The following is a 17,245-nucleotide window of genomic DNA, read 5'->3' as shown; positions in this document are numbered from 1 at the left end:
TGTGATTGGTACTGGAAGTTAGGTCAGAGTAAAGCAGGTAACAGAAACTTTCACTGTACACTTTGTGTAATTCTGTACTTTTTTAAAAGTGAACTCATATTATTTTGATTTAAAAAGCATAAATGTGGAAAGTTTCAGTGTTTATAAGGGAAAGATTCAGTTACATGGAAAAATCACTACATGAACCATCTCATTCCTGTATATACTAGATTGATGAAATGTTATTACAAATAGAAAAACCTCAGGACAATGTGCAAGTTAGATATCCAGAGAGGTATGCAGGAGATTCGAGGGACAGGAGGGCATTACAAAACGTTGCCTTATAGCTCATACATTAACATTGTTTATCTTGCTGAAATACCATGTGGGTAAAAGCAAGCAGCGTGTATCCTGATAGGAGGTGAATGAACTTGGCTGTCATACCCGTTTCCCAAGGGCAGGATTCGCTACACACAAGATTATAACAGACCTTTAAGAGGGAGGAAGCCTGTAATCCCAGCACTTTGGGAAACCGAGGCAGGCAGATCACGAGGTCAGGAGATCAAGACCATCCTGACTAATACAGTGAAACTCCGTCTCTACTAAAAACACAAAAAGTTAGCTGGGTGTGGTGGCACGTGCCTGCAGTCCTTGCTATTAAGGAGGCTGAGGCAGGAGAATCGCTTGAACCTGGGAGGCAGAGGTTGCAGTGAGCCAAGATTGCATCACTGCACTCCAGACTGGGCGAGACTCCATCTCAAATAAAAAAGGAGGAGAGGAAGCTCCCAAAAGCAGAATCCAGGAAGCTGCTTCTCCACAAGGAAGAGAGAGCTAAATAGAATACAGTTCAAAGACGGAGAAGCTGTTTCATATATGGAATAGTTACAGGAAGACTAACATGGAATTAAAGAAGCAGGAAATTGAAAAGGAAGACAGAATGTGTGCATAAACTGTGTCATTTCTACCACTTCACTCCAAGGTGAAATTAGCAGGATACTTAGAGAACAAAAGCATCTCTCCCTCATCAGTCACTTTCATTATCTCCTGTTTCTTCCTTATTGAAGTCCACCCTTGCTTCCTTCCTCAATGGCCCACCTCCCCATACATCCTTAACCTAAAGCTCCATATCCCAACACATGCAGGAACACATAGACCCAGAATTACATTTAGTTCTGAATTCTCAGGGGTCCAGAGGAGACCTTTGAGTTTTGTGCATTCCTACATCTTGGTAGATTGTAAAATTTCAATGTGCAATGTCTACTTCATTTGCATTTATGGATATGCTAATTAGCAGTCATGAAATATGACCTTAAAATAGTGTTTTCTGTCTATTGTGTTCTCTTAAGGGTCTGAATGTGTCTGGCTGCATGAGGTCGGCTAATCAAAGAATCAGGGTTTGTTGCATTTCCTTTATTAATGCCACATTTACTTGCCTAAGTAGCCTACTCCTGCTGGATAATGTCATCCCTGCATTGTTTCTGTTTTTCTTCTTAGTTAAAATTTCCCAAACTGTACTTCACAGATGATAAACTATTACCCCAGGTTCCTTCCTCTCTGCTTATATTTTAGTCTCCCTTAGTAATTTTCTTTTCACTCTTCTATTTTAGGTTAATCAGATTCATCTTGCTTGATGCCTCTTGTCTGAATAATCCTGAGATTCTATTGCTAAGTACGGTGTTTATTGCCATATAGCTCTGGTATCCTCTATGAGGTTTAAAAATAACTCTTTTATGACTAGTTTGTAAGGGATGTTTATGAATGGGTGTTGAATTCATTTTTTACATCCTTTCTGCACCAATTGAGCAACATACAGTTTTTCTTTTTTACTTTCTCAATTTTGTGCATTACATTAACATTTTTTCCTAATACTGTATCATTATAAAGTGGACCAAATTTGATGATGATGTGTTTTTATACATTTATTGATTCATTTTGTAAATATTTCATTCAGAGTTTTTTTCATTTATATTCATAGATAAGAATATATTTTCTTTCTCATAATATCCTTGTCAAATTTTTACATTAGGAAATAACCTGCCAACATGGACTGTGAAGCTTTTCTAAGATGCACATTTTAAGGCAATATCTTCTCCTCTACAGATTGCTTTACCTAGGTTCTAAAAGTTCTAATTGGTACTACTGCTTTTCATTGTCATTCATTTTAAAATATGGTCTACTTTTCATTATAATTTATTCTTAACTGTTATTTCCATTGTTTTTATTACATGCAAATCCAAAGGATTGTGATTATTACAATTATTATTTTGCCACCTTTTTATTATTGACTTCTAATTTAATTGCAAAACAGTGTGCATGATATTAATTTTTGGCATGGATCAGACTGCTTTTGTACTTTAGTAAGGCATCAATTGTTGTAAATGTACCTATGTCTGAAAATTATATTTTTTTGGTTGGTTTTAAGATTCTAATACTCATATCTCTTAGATGAAGCTTGTTAATTCTGTTGGTCAAATGTTTCATATGCTTATTTATTGTCTAATTGAACTGTCATTTTCTGAGCTAGGTATCTTAAAATCTTCCCCTATGATTATAGATTTATTAATCTTCCCTTGTAATTCTACCCATTTTTACTTCAGATATTTTTGAGACTACATGGCCAAGTGTATATATTTCAATTATTTTGTCTTCCTGGTGACACTCTCCTTTCATCATTATGTACTGCCATTTATTCTATTTTGAGTAAAAGCCTCAATATTTTGCTTACTATTAAAAGAGATAAGGAAACTTTATTTTGGTAAAAATGTATTAATATTTTTTAACATTATTTTACCTAAAAGTTTTAGGTGACTTTAATATTTCTTCTAAATCTAACAAGATTTTAATTTTTAAGGCAGACTGAGAGTCTGTATTTTGATAGGCAAATTTTATCTATTTACATTTGCTGAGATTACTGATATGTTTGGACTTTTTCTACCATGGTATTTTTTGTTGGCTTTATGTTCATGATGCTTTTACTTTGGCTCTCCACCTTTTCTTTCTTACCATCTGTTGAACAAAATGAACTTTTTTGGAACTTTTTTTCCTCTAGTGCTTTGAAAATTGAATACTGTGCTTCTAGCCCTTTAGTGCAATGATTTGCAATATGTGGTCCCCAGATTGGCAGCATCAGCATCTCCTGGCTTTTATCCAAAAGTCAGGTGATAACAGATGCTGGTGAGGATGTGGAGAAATGAGAACCCTTGTGCATTATTGGTGGGAATGTTAATTAGTAAACCACTATGGACAACAGTTTGGAAGTTCCTCAAAAAACTAAAAATAGAGTTTCCATATGATCCAGCAATCCCACTGCTGGCTATACGCCCCCAAAGAAGGGAAATCAGTATGTTGAAGAAATGTCTGCACTCCTATGTTTGTTGCAGCACTATTCACAATAGCCAAGATTTGGAAGCAACTGAGGTGTCCATCAATAGGTAAATGGATTTTTTAAAATGTGGTACTTATACACAATGGAGTACTATTCAGCCATAAAAAAGAATTCTATCATTTGCAACAACATGGATGGAACTGGAGGTCATTATTTTAAGTAAAAAAAGCTGGGCACAGAAAGACAAACATCATATATTCTCATCTCTTTGTGGGATGTAAAAATCAAAACAATTGAACTCTTAGAGACAGAGAATAGAAGGATGGTTACCAGAGGCTGGGTTGGGGGTAGTAAGGGCACATTGGGAGGAGGTGGTGATGGTTCATTGGTTTAAAAAAAATAGAAAAAGTGAATAATACCTAGAGTTTGATAGCATAACAAGGAGACAGTAGTCAATAATAAATTAATTGTACATTTAAAAGTAACTAAAAGAATATAACTGGATTATTTATAACACAAAGGATATATGCTTGAGGTAGATACCCAATTTTCCATGATGTGATTGTTACGTATTGCATGCCTATACCAAAATATCTCATGTATCCAATAAATATGTACACCTACCATGTACTCACAAAAATTAAAAACTTAAAAACATAATAAATGATGCTGGAAAAACTGGATATGTGTATTCAGAGGGATGAAACATCTAGTTTCATCCTATCTCTCAGCATACACAAAACTCAAATCAAAGTAGATTAATGACTTAAATATAAGACCTGAAACTATGAAACAACTAATACTAGAAGAAAACACTGGGGAAATGCTTCAGGACATTGGTCTGGGCAAAAATTTATTGAGTAAGGCCTCAAAAGCACAGACAACAAAGGCCAAAATTGGGAAATGGGATTATATCAAGCTGAAAAGCTTCTGCACAGCAAAGGAAAGAATAAACAAAGTGAAGAGACAACCCCCAAAATGGGAGATAAATCTTTGCAAAATATTCAACTGACAAGGGATTAATAACCAAAATATATAAGGAACTAAAACAACTAAATAGCAAAAAAAATTAATAATAATTTTAAAATGGGCAAAAGATCTGAATAGACATTTCTCAAAAGAAGACGTACAAATGGGCAACAAGTATATGAAGAAGTGCTCAACATCACTAATCATCAGAGAAGTAAAACTCAAAACCACAATGAGATATCTCACCCCAGTTAAAATGACTGTTATCTGAAAGTTACAAAGTCTAGCAAGTATGGGGAGAAAGGGAAACACTTATACCCTGTTGGTGGGAATGCAAATGAATACAGTCACTATGGAAAACAGTATGCAGGGTCCTCAAAAAGCTAAAACTAGAACTGAAATGTGGTCTGGCCATGCCAAGGCTGGCTATCTATCCAAAAGAGAAGAAATCGCCATATTAAAAAGATAGCTGTGCTCCCATGTTTATGATAGCACTATTCACAACAGCCAAAACATGGAATCAACCTCAGTCCCCATCAGCAGAGGAATGGATAAAGAAACTGTGTATATATACACAGTGGAATTTATTCAACCATAAAACAGAATAAAATCTTGTCAGTTTGCAACAACACGATTGGAACTGGAGGACATTATGTTAAGTGAGATAAACCAGGCTCAGAAAGACAAATGTTGTGTGTTGTCACTCGTGGGAGCCAAAAAAAAAAAAAAAAATGGATCTCATGCATTTACTCCTGTGAGGAAGTTTTATCATCCTCCACTACCTTTTATGTTGGTTTCTTGTTTTTAAATTCTCACCCTACTGGAATAGTTTAAATTTAAATCCCACTGCCCTGTATTATGAGGACTTGAGGTTTTGGTGTATCATGGATGACAGATTTTTATCTACTCTACAGCAGGCAGAAGGCAAACTCTCTTTGCTATTTCCCAACACTGTAAATGAAGTTTTTTATAATTTGCTCTTTATGGACATGGAACCCATTCAAATATGCTAAAACCCAATTCCTCAGCTCCTAAGACCTATATCCATGTCTGTGTTCCCTTTGGGTCGGCATGGTGTCAGTTCAGACTTAACCATTCTTATTTCAAATTACCTGTTTGCTTCTGACTGTTGCAGGGGCAGTGGTGGGGGGGGTGCCCCCTTTTTTGAGTTAACTATTAATTTATTTTTTTCTTACATCTTCTTTGATTATTTATATTATTTTTATAATGGATGGTATCCTTTACGCATTACCATGCTCCATGAAGCCCATCAATATTTTGCAAAGTCTGATGGATGCTATTTAATGGGCTCCCAACACATTGTCTACTGAGGTAGAATCTGCTTCTGGCCTGAAAGTCACTCTTGTAATGAGTTATAACCATTGTCTGAGTAAGTTTTTTACTTTACAAAATTCTGTCTTGTATTGTCAGCTACTATTTGGAAATATTTAATATCCCCAAATTGAATGATCATATTTTCTGTTAATAACTTGTTATTCTGTAGGAGTGGTGCTTCCCCTCCCCCAAAAAATGGTGTCTTACATTTGAGATGTCACTAGCTTTGCTTTTTCTATTCCTTCTTGAACATTTTTCTACTCCCCATATCACCACCTGTGCCTCAAAACGTCTGACGGTTTTCCACAATTCCTTTGTTCCCAGCTTTTAATCCCTCAGCTGGGCTCCCACCTGAATTCATTAATGTGGTTCCCCATGAATCTCCAGATTTCTTCTCATCTCGTCTGCTCCTTTACAAGCACTCAAGAGCCTCAATTTCTTCACTGTTCTGTCACTTTGAACTCCATGCATCTTTAACTCAGCAGCCACTTTCTGCGATGCCTTTCAGCCTTGTATACCCCTTCAAGTTCAAATACTGGTAATTCCAAATTTGGGGTGAAGTTAACTGAAGCTGAGAAGGAACTAACTGAATAAAACAAAATGCAAAAAAAATGGCAAATGATAGAATGAATCTGGGAGATTAGTAAGGATGGAGCAATAGGCTAAAAGGTGATAAGTGGGATTTGGAGAGAAAATTGCACTTTAATCAAATGGATGTATAGCTTCCTAAAACAACACCCAAATATAAGAAAATTCTGTAAGTAGCCAGTTGTTTCATTAAAGGAAGGACAATGTGTGTGTGGAGGGGGGTGTCTCCAGAGTGAAGATATGCCTTATTGCAGATGTATTTGCAAGGAAAAGTTTTGGGGTCACCTTTATTTGGAGACATTTCTCTCAAGCTGGTTTGTGTATTTACTATCTATAGCAGAGATATAACAGCACGTCTAGGTCTAATTGAAAAGGTATTTCCAAAATAGGTCGTTTGAAATGAGAGTATTTATGGTGGCTTTCTTTGGGAAACAGCCATTCCATTGTGATTTTCTTTTCTTTTTTTTCTTTTTTGTCGCCTAGGCTGGAGTGCAGTGGCATGATCTCAGCTCACTGAAACCTCTGCTTCCCAGGTTCAAGTGATTCTCCTGCCTCAGCCTCCTAAGTAGCTGGGATGGGATTACAGGTGTGTGCCACCACACCTGGCTAATTTTTGTGTTTTTAGTAGAGACGGGGTTTCACCATGTTGGCCAGGCTGTTCTGGAACTCCCGACCTCTGGTGATCCACCTGCCTAGGCCTCCCGAAGTGCTGGGATTACAGGCGTGAGCCACAGTGCTAGGCCCTCATTGTGATTTTCTTTACTCTTTTCCTAGTGTTTTGAGTGGAAAAAACCCAAATGATTTTGTTTTCTCTAATATTCCAGTAACTCATAAAGTTTATTATGCATTTTAATAGGGCTGAGATTTAAGATCTTGGAAGTAGAATGTTAGGAGTGAGATAAGCTTCATAAAAACAAAGACCTCAAACTGTCTAAGGAGATGCAAGTTCATAGCTAATCTAAATGAGATTTCTATTTAAAGTACTTCAATACAATATTAGAATGCTTGTGGCCATGCTTACTGGAAAGGTGTTGGTGTGGCTGTTTCCATTAAGTCTTATCTTAAATGTTTCATTATTTTATACACAATGGCCACTGTGGTGCAGGAGGTCCCTCTTCATATACTTTTCTCATTGATGATCAATATTTAAGTTTTCTTTTGTGCTTAGAAATTGCTGTTTTGATACACACTCATTTTAAATTATTTTACCTGATTTTACCCTTAAAGAGAAGGATAAAGTATAAAGGGAAAATATGAAGTTGAATCTTTTTAAACCTGGATCATGTCTCTCCACACTGTAAGAATAAAATACATGAGCCAAATCAATCTTTTTGGAGTTGTACATTCAAGAAGCACAAGTAAGCCAGCAGTCTGCCGTTTTGAGATCCCTCGAGGGTCATCAGGCTTTTTGGGTAGTATCATATTTTATTAATTAGACATTTACACTGAAAAGGATGTTCCAGGGCAGATCAGGTCCTTTTTTATTGTGTATATGAAAGAACGTGGCTGCAGCCATCATTTGTCTGAATCGTGGCTGCAGCTATAGTGTGTGATGTTCATGCTTGTGATCCTGCCCCTCTGCTGTCAGCAGGAAATCTTGGATAAAGGGGACCTTTCTGTAGCTGCTGCATGTCAGGCACATTCTTCCCATTGCTGTAGTTCACAGAAGGCCCATGGCCTCTAGGAGGCATGGTAAAGTTGGGTGAAAGAAATATCACTGGATGGAGAATCAGGAACTTCGATCTCTGGTTTCAGATGGGCCAGTAACTTGCTTCTGATCTAAGCAATCCACTTAACCCCTCTGAGCCTGGTTTCTTTCTCTGAAAAATGAGAGGACCTGGACTTGGTAAGTTTCAGTTTGGGGAATAAGAGGGCTTTAAAATTACTAGGTTGTGAATAAGATATCCACTTGTCCTAACATTTATCAAACTCTTTTGTAACACTTATGTTTCCCAGGCACTGTTCTAAGTCTTTAACAAAGATGAAGCCGTTTCATCCTCAGATGACACTTTGAGGAGGTATTATTATCATCTCCAGTTTATAGATCCAGAAATGTATGACCAGAGATAGAGCTGGGATTCAAACTCAGGCAGCGTGCCCTCAAGCCCATGCTTTTAAATACTGGCATGCATTAGCATCTGACTGACTCATCTAGAACACATCCTTTTTCCGGTGGGCTTCATAGAGGAGCATCACAATTACTGTGTTGTGGAGGAATCATTACTACAGAAAGAAATGACATTCAGGAGATCTGGCTTCTTCAGTGATTGAGAACGGTGGAGTCTGTTTTGTGAGCTTCATATTGAAAAGCTTTACAAAGCACGTATTTTATTCTTCACAAAGTTCATGAAAAAAAAAAAAGGCATAGAGAGTCAAAGGAAAAGAACAAGGACACCTGGGGGTTCGGCTGCAATTAGAGCAGAAGAGTGCTTGTATCTGGAATCCTTAGATGTCTGATTACTGGTTTTGCTTATGTGTAAATAGAAGTTGCTGTGCTAAGCAGAAAATAATTGTAATAGGTTCATTTAATCATAACGCAGCAAAGTTTAACTTGTTAGAGCTTCAAACTTGCAGATGAAGCTTTCCCTGGGGCAGCCAGTCTGATTGTAGTTGCTGTAACTGACCTACTTATCAGCTTTTTCAAAAGGTGGCTTAAATGCCTCCCAGGATACAGGAATACACAGAAAACCTAACAGGAGTAACTTTCCATAACTCATGATTCATTTTTAGGGCATTTGGGGGCCATGTATCTTATGAGGTAATCTTGTTCATGCTTGCAGTTTTCACCTAGACATGAGTCACAAGATTAATTCTTAATAACTCAACTAAGAATTCTTAAGAGTGGGGTGACTAGAAGATTTCAAATCCAGAGGTATTTTTTCTGATAGAGTTTGGTTAGGTATATATGAGCAAGAGAGCCCACCACCACTTTTGCGCTGGTTGGTAACCCAGAAGTCATATCTTCTCTTGGGCCCTTGACGCGTTCCCCTTCTGGTTGGGTTAATGGTGGAGATAAAAGGAAATGACATTGGCTTTTAATGCAAATCGTTATCTCTTCACAGAAGTGAGTCAAGAGTTTGAAGTTGTGTTAGAACTATCCGTTTCTTGATCTGTAGAAGTCACCTAATGATGGTAAAAAGTAAGGTGGTTGGGAAACGACTGTATTTTATGTAAACTTGTGAGACTGGACCTCAGGTTGACAGACTGAAAGGCTGCTCTTTCAATTGACAAACTCTCAAAGGCACTGGGGGCTGTGGAGTCCCATCTAGAATGGATTCAGGAGGCTGAAATCAACCCCAGGATTAAAACCAAAGTGGCCTTTCTGAAATATTCTGGAAACCAATCGAGATCAATCCTCTATGGTTGATGCAAGTGAGTGAGAGCAAAGAAAGTGAAAAGTTATGAGCAAAAAACAAACTCCTCTTTTCCTTTCCTGGAATTCATATTTCCTTATAGTTCCACAAGCCTGATCACATCATCTAGTTTTTCTCTTTCATTTTTCTTTTCTTTGCTTTTTTTATCCTCCCTTTGTCTTCCCTGTTTCCCGTATTTTTTTTATTTCCCTCTCACCATCTGCCACCCTCCCTATCATTCTTCCATTCTCTTCTATCTAAAATTCTTCAGCTTTCACCTAAAACTCAGTGCTAGGTTTGTAACTAGAGTCTCTGGTGGACATGTTTCTAGGTCAGGGTTTCTATACATAACCAGATGCCTGCGACTTCTTAAGGATTCTCTATGTTTGCTGTGCCTTTGAGAGACCTTTTATTCTTGGTTCATATACTATGGCCTATCCAATAATGTTTTATTCTACTTTAAAGTTTTTCTCCAAAACCAGAATATTTATGAGAATCAGTAGAGACCAGAAAAGTGAGGCAAAGATTTGGAGAGGATTCTAATTAACCTCCCTTTGCCTTATTACATTTTCATGGAACAAATCAGGGTCACCTCATCTTTTGGTTCCAAAATCACCAGGTTGGCTTTTCACAGAAGGGCTCAGTTATCTTGGTTCCTTGAATGCTTTCTTAATGGCCCCATTGCCCAATCCTTGCCCTCTTTTCATTGTGACCTTCTGTTTTATATAATGGCTATTGAGCCTAATTAAAGATTGTATTTTTTCTTCTCATTTCACATCACGGCCTTGGTGAATGTATTTTATTGTCTCAAATGCTAGCCAGTCTGGGAACAAACATGGCATGCTATTTGAAGTTTTCATTATGGAAGAAGGTCCGATGTCGATTTTGGGGAAAGAAATCCTGGTAGGATACTGACTGACCGCATCTAGAAGTGACAGCAGCAGAATTTTGCATCTGGGATTCATCAGTCACTTCTTAACACAATGCAGAGATCTAAAGCCAGAGTAGTCGATCCTTCTCTATCCTTCCCTGCACATTCATCATCTCCATCTCCAATCAAACCACTGAACAGTTCACCCTATGTGAGGTCTCTCTTCTGTATTTTCGATATCTTCCCAAAACTCGGTTTTTCCTTGTGCTGGCTTGTCTGGCCAGTGCAATAGCTTCATATACTGTCTTAGCTTTCTAAAGTACTTTGTAACTTGCAATTCAATGGTATGGAGCTATTTTCTCCAGTAGGAGCAGCTGAAGAGGTAAAATGAAATTAACAAAAACCTTAACAATGTCAAACGATGATAGGTTTCTGTATGTACTCCCTCCAAAAGATCCAATATGAAGGAGGAAAGACCAAGCTACAGTTGTTTTTCTGAGAAAGGCAAAGAGATACACCCTATATGTAGGTTGAAATAATAAATCTGTTGAGATTAACCATGCAAGATTTCTTCTGATCAGCCTGTTGCTGTTTTAAAATATCAATAATGGCTGCATGGCATAAGAGATGCAGGAAGGCAGACAGTAGTTTCACTGCCCCACTGCCCCTTCCTAACCTTGACAAATGTCCTTTAAATGACCTTGATGCAGTTACCACTGTTGTCATTGTCCTCTCTGATGAATTGTTTTTTCTTTTACTTTCAGCTCGGGGACCTGCTTCACAAGTTACAGTTTGTCCTGACGTATGTGGCTCCTTGGCAGATGGCTTGGGGTTCTTCGTTTCACGTGTTTGCTCAGCTCTTTGCCATTCCTCGTATCCTTTCTGCTTCTATTTTCACCCTCCAGCTGAGATTCACATTTTACGGAAGCAAGCTTTTCATTGACCCCTGGCAATAAAAAAATTGTAAAGTCTTTAAGATTACATTTTAATGGGGACATGAAGAGGCACTTTGGATCCCTTTAGGCCACTTAGCCTTAAAAGATACTTCTTAATTTTGAACTCTTCCTGCTTCCTAATGCATATTCAGGAGTTACTTTTATTTTTTTTCTGGTCCTTCCATTTCCCATGCCCAGATCTGCATTAAGATACCCTGTCTTTTAAATGGAAAGTTACTGCTTAAATGATTGAGTCACCTTGTGCAAAATAGTGCAAATACATGTGCTGTTATTAAACATTGTGGATAGGGTTGATGCATTCAATACATTTTTATCAAGTGTATATTATTTTATAGTATGGTTATCATATTGTACTTCAGTGATGTTCAGAAACCCAAGATTAGATCCAAACAGCATTTGGAAGACTAACAACTTAAATTATGGTCTTTTAGTGGCTATTAGGCACGAAGCCTTGGTTTCCATGTGTATTTTACAGTGTTTACATAATAATTTTAATTTACTTCATAACAAATTTTGAGATGCTCCTTCTAAACATCACTTTGACATTGATAGCTAAGTTTTAGATATGTGCACATGTGGGTAAGGGGAAGCGGAGAGAGAAATTGCTTTAAAAATACTCTCGAAGAAAGAGATTAATTAAAATTTGACTCAGACCTAAAATACATCCTCAAAGGTTTTTTTTCCCACTGAATTTAGAGTTTTTAAACCTGTGTGTTTCCCAGGAAACAGGGACCACTTGCATCAGAATCCCTGGAGGAACTAATTAAACTAAGTAGATTCCTGGGCCCAGCTCATACTTTTTAAATCAAAGTTCACGGGCCGGGATCCTGGAGTCTGTCTTTTCACAAGCTTTCTTGGTGATTCTTATGCCATCAGTGTGTGTGAACCACAGTTCTAAACTCTGGCAATCCATCAGGGCTGCTGTTAGCTAACTTGAATGACCACTCAGAGCTCTCTTCCATGTGAAATTTACATAAGGCTCATTAAGACAATTCTTAAGGAATCTCTAGGATCTTAACTTGGTGTACAGGAATGGAAACATACTCAGGATAATCCTTGAGTAATAATATATTTTATATTTTGAAAAATGATTTCTTCCAGGCCCATAACTTTTTTTTAAAAAAAGTTAAGCATACGAAGAGTGGATCTCACAATACACATTGTTCTATGTTCCTATTCTTAGATGTGCATTAGTATTTCTAAAGTGTTTCAAGGTCATTTGGCAGAATAAGCTAAGGAAAAATTATGTATATATTTGCAAAGCCTGAGCTTGTGCTCCACCCTTTCCCTTTAGCTGCAGTCACTTTCTATAAAGCCAGTAATTTCAGTTTTCCAAATAGAGTCCTTTAAAACAAAAACAGGTGAAATATTGAGTTGATTTTTAATCTCTTTCTGACGTATTTCTAAAGTTTCCTTTTTAGAATTTAAAGCATGTTTATTCAATGAAAATGATTAGATTAACGCAAATTTGTTGTTGAGGAGTTGCACCAAGAATTTAAAACTTGAAGTTATAATTCCTGATGTCATAACTTTGGACTTGCATCTGTCTGTAGCATTTCTTGTTGATGTTTATGCCTTGTTAGGTGAGTTCAATATTACTTATTATTCCTTGGAGTTCCACGACTAAATTAAGACTGTTCTGGGAACCATAATTTTCAAATACTTGCCCTATATTCGTGTTGAGGGTTCACACATGAGCACATGGTATTTGGCACTTAATAAGTCCTATAAGAATAAAGACAGCGTTAGGATTTATCTCAGCTTGTGCACAGTGAGCATTAAATTTAAATACTTTCACGATGTATAGACTAATTGCCTTACAACATGGAAACATTCGAGATGCAAATTTTATTGGGCATTTGGTGGTTCCGTTTTAGAACGCTCAGTGGACCCCCTTGTTTTGTTCCTAAGCCTGGCCCTGTTAGTGACACCCACTTCCACCCCTTCTGCTAAGACACAGAGCCTTCAAATTGACCTCCCTGGAGGCTGGCCACTGACAGTATCTTTACCCTCTCCCCCATACCCATGGACACCCCCTCATCCTTCCTCAGTTGTAAAGGTAGATATTTGTTCCTTGGAGTCCAACATCATGCTGTTCAAACTATAATCAGATAAATAGTTGAAAAACTGGATATACATGCCACCCAGACAAAGCTATTAAGTTATTAAGTGTCAACCATGGATCTTGGCTAATTTTGAAATGTTAATTATTTTATCACTCTATTAAGAAGCTGTGGGCTCCATATCAGCATTGAAAAGGGACTAATTTGCTCTGTTTTGGAATTGAATTAGCTTTCAGGCCAGCAGGGCACTGTTTGGTAAATTGCTTTTTCTAGTACTAGCATGTTTTCTCCCTCCATAGCCTCTGTTAGCTTCTGAGCTTGTAACCTCCAGGGAAAGATGAGAATATTCACCCTTTTAATATGTGTAGAGACCATGCAAGACCATTGTCTTCTAATAATTAGATAGACTTAGCCAGATTCTCTATAGTAAACCCAGAGATTGGGAGGGCTGCTTTCTACTTGGTGCATCCTTTTGCACTTCTAATGATTTTTTTAAATCTTTTCATAATTGATGCTTTCTGGCTGGGCACAGTGGCTCACGCCTGTAATCCCAGCACTTTGGGAGGCTAGGGAGGGCAGATCATGAGGTCAGGAGATTGAGACCATCCTGGCTAACACGGTGAAACCCCATCTCTACTAAAAATACAAAAAAATTAGCAGGACGTGGTGACAGGCGCCTGTAGTCCCAGCTATTTGGGAGGCTGAGGCAGGAGAATCACTTGAACCTGGGAGGCAGAGGTTGCAGTGAGCCGAGATGGTGCCACTACACTCCAGCCTGGGCGACAGAGCGAGACTTCATCTCAAAAAAAAAAAACAAAAAACAAACAAAACAAATAATAGATGTTTGCATTTTAAGTGTGCTTTTGAAGGAGTGATCATCTACCCCTTAGGTTAATCTCTCAGCTGTTTCTCTTAGAAATAAAGTGGGCTTTATGCGCCTACTCCTCTTAGTAGCTCTTCTTTCTTGGCGCTGTCTTGCCAGTAGTAGTGACAGCCTTTCCTATTTGCCCAGAGTGTGCTATAATTCTTTGCTGATCTTCCCGGAAAAACGGTCCTCTTTATTCACTGCCACCCTCCCTCTAACCTGTTAAACGTCATTTCCTTTCCTACCACATTGAACTTTATTTTTAGACTGGCACAGTTTCCTCACTTCTTAAATTTTGGATAATTGTTTCTGGCATTTAAAAAATGTACAATGTAATCTCTAGGGAAATTTTAGAATCAAAAACAAGAGCCAGTCAGCCCCCCTTTTAATATGTGTAGAGACCATGCAGGACCCCTGTGTTCTAAAAATTAGACAGACTTAGCCAGATAATCACATGTTAGCACATCTGCCCAGCCCTGGCTCCACTTGGTTTTGTCCTGGTTCCTCTGCAAGCCTCATCACAGCCTCTGTCCCCTGATGTGGGGACTTCCCCCTCTTCCTTTCTTCTCAACACAGCCCCTCAGAAAACTCCAGCTCTGACCTCACTCTGCTTTCTCATAGTTTTTTCAATACCTTCATGCAATGATATCTTCCGTGCAATTCCCTTTTCTTCCAATGACAAGGAGCATAATAGCTAATATGTTGTGTTTTGTGGCAGAAGTATTTAGGTATTTTTCAGAAGAGGAAACTGATGGGTGATAATAGATATTACAGTAGCGTATTGTTCTGTAGTTCTCTATTTGAACCTAGGTCAAAATAAAAAGAATTGGATTTAAATTGCAGCACAATAGAGATCTTTTTGATACCTAAACAATTCAACATTGGGATGTATTATTAGTGGAGGATGTGACATTTTACTCCTGAAAATGCTTGGGAGTAAATAGAAAGTTTAAAAAAAAGAAAAAAAAGTCACTCTTGAAAAAAAAAAATCATGATTTTTTTGAGACAGGGTCTCACTCTGTTGCCCAGGCTGGAGTGCAGTGGTGCAATTCTAGCTCACTGCAGCCTCAAACTCCTGGGCTCAAGAGATCCTCTCACCTCAACCTCCTGTGTGGCTGGAACTACAGGTGTGCACCACAATGCCCGGATAATTTTTTTTTAATCTGATTTTAAATCTACTAAAATGTATGTGAAAGTGTGGACAGCACAAGACTCACTCCTGTTTTATATCTTACATATAAATGGGGCTATTAGGGAATCCCTACTTCCATCCCCACCCCTTTATCACATAATTTGTTTAACGTTATGTTAAACCACTTAGAAGTCTGAGTTACTTCTATATTCTTGATAATGCAATGCAGAGTCTTCCTGTCTGTGCCAAGCATTTCCTTTTTACTCTGTGCCAGAACTTTTTGAACATGGGTTACAGAAATAAGACCCCCTTAGTTCAGCAGTGAGAGAGATACAGCTGTCAACAACTTCCCAGCAGGAAGACCAGCCTTGTAGGAGGTCAGATCAGATCTGTAGTAGAATGTTCCAAGTTCTAATACCTACCCTAGGACCAGGAAGGATGTCCATATTACAGGACCTGGGCAATCTGGCTCTCCACTGACTTCTGCCACCCCCATGGATTCTGGCCAGCAGTTCTCTCTTGCGCTTCCAACCACAGGCCCCACAGAACCTCTGCGCCACAATGATGGTGAGTGATTGGCAGCTGGGAGTCTCCAGTGATGGAGTGAGACCTGAAGGGACCAGCTTGCTCAGAGAACTGTTGCTTCTGGCTCCTCGCCACTAATCACCAAAGATCCGTTGGGCTTAAGCCAAAAGCAACAGACATGCTAAGTTTAATATTGAGCAATTACCTCTTTGATCAAGCAAGGTGTGTGAAATTAACACATGCCAGTACGTGAGAAACTCATGTAAGAATGCCTATAGAAGCAATTGGCTCACAAAACACTTACTTCATGTGCATGTGGTGTTCTTTGCTTAAAAACTAGATATGACTTGAATTGAACCAATGGTGTTCAATATACACTATCTGTTTATCTGTGTATGCATCTACCCAGGTAGATAGATGGATAGATATTTCGAACAGTGGGAAAACATTCTTCAAGAAACAGATGCTACCTTCCCAACAATTCTATTATTTGTTTTCAAAAAGTATCATCTAATATTAATTATTTACAAAGCTACTTGATACTTTAGTAAAGGTACCCTAGTGTGTTTTGTTCAGCTAATAATCTTAGTAAAGAGAAACTGTTCTTTTCAATCCTTAGATATTAAATCTTTGCCATGAATCAGACTAAGACCGCTGAGATTTTTATGAGAATCATTTGGTTTACATGGTGGTAAAATGAGACGTAGCAGGGTACTATTGAAAGTTTTATGTTTATAAATCTATACATAGAGAGATTAAGTGTGTGTCCTTTGTTCTTTCTTTGGTGGAAAAAATGGCTTTAGTGAAAACTCATAAAAATTTGAAATAATATTTTAAAAATATAGGAATAATAATTTTTTTTGCCTTAACTCAACATTCTCAGATTCTGCCGTGCTTTTCTTTCAGACGATTGCCACGTCAATCTTTTCTACCCCATTGAGCCCATTTCTTGGGAGTGTCATTTTCATCACATCGTATGTCAGGCCAGTGAAATTCTGGGAGAAAAACTACAAGTAAGATCCTAAAATCAGTGCTCAATTCCTTTTCTCTAGTGTGCGCTTCAGAAGGTTCCTCTGCCTTCCTCTGTTAGAGGGTCCCTGGCTCCAGGCTTCCCCCGGCTGTGGGGCCAGGCCAAACCTGTCTCTTCTGATGACTTCCTCCGTTCAGTGACTCAGCTCTTGGGTCTCAGGGATCTGGAAAGAACATGACTGATTTCAAATTAGCCAACGAATGCTAGTCCGGGTTTCACCAGTTGTGAAGGAAGAGTTATCACTGCCAAATTTT

General features: G+C 38.1%; 1 protein-coding gene across 1 annotated transcript in view; it reads left to right on the top strand.

Annotated features, from left to right (window-relative positions):
• Window positions 1–17,245, top strand: part of PCNXL2 (pecanex-like 2 (Drosophila)) — a 345,612-nt gene that overhangs the window by 208,304 nt on the left and 120,063 nt on the right. The window contains exons 22-23 of the mRNA XM_011997321.1: window positions 11,185–11,293; window positions 16,845–16,974. Of these exons, the coding sequence (XP_011852711.1) occupies window positions 11,185–11,293; window positions 16,845–16,974 (239 nt within the window). The remainder of the gene's footprint in view (window positions 1–11,184; window positions 11,294–16,844; window positions 16,975–17,245) is intronic.

This window comes from Mandrillus leucophaeus, unplaced genomic scaffold (genome assembly GCF_000951045.1).
Source record: "Mandrillus leucophaeus isolate KB7577 unplaced genomic scaffold, Mleu.le_1.0 Scaffold537, whole genome shotgun sequence".
Taxonomy (NCBI): domain Eukaryota; kingdom Metazoa; phylum Chordata; class Mammalia; order Primates; family Cercopithecidae; genus Mandrillus; species Mandrillus leucophaeus.
The sequence above is the reverse complement of the archived record's forward strand: the minus strand, read 5'-3'. Positions and strand labels throughout refer to the sequence as shown.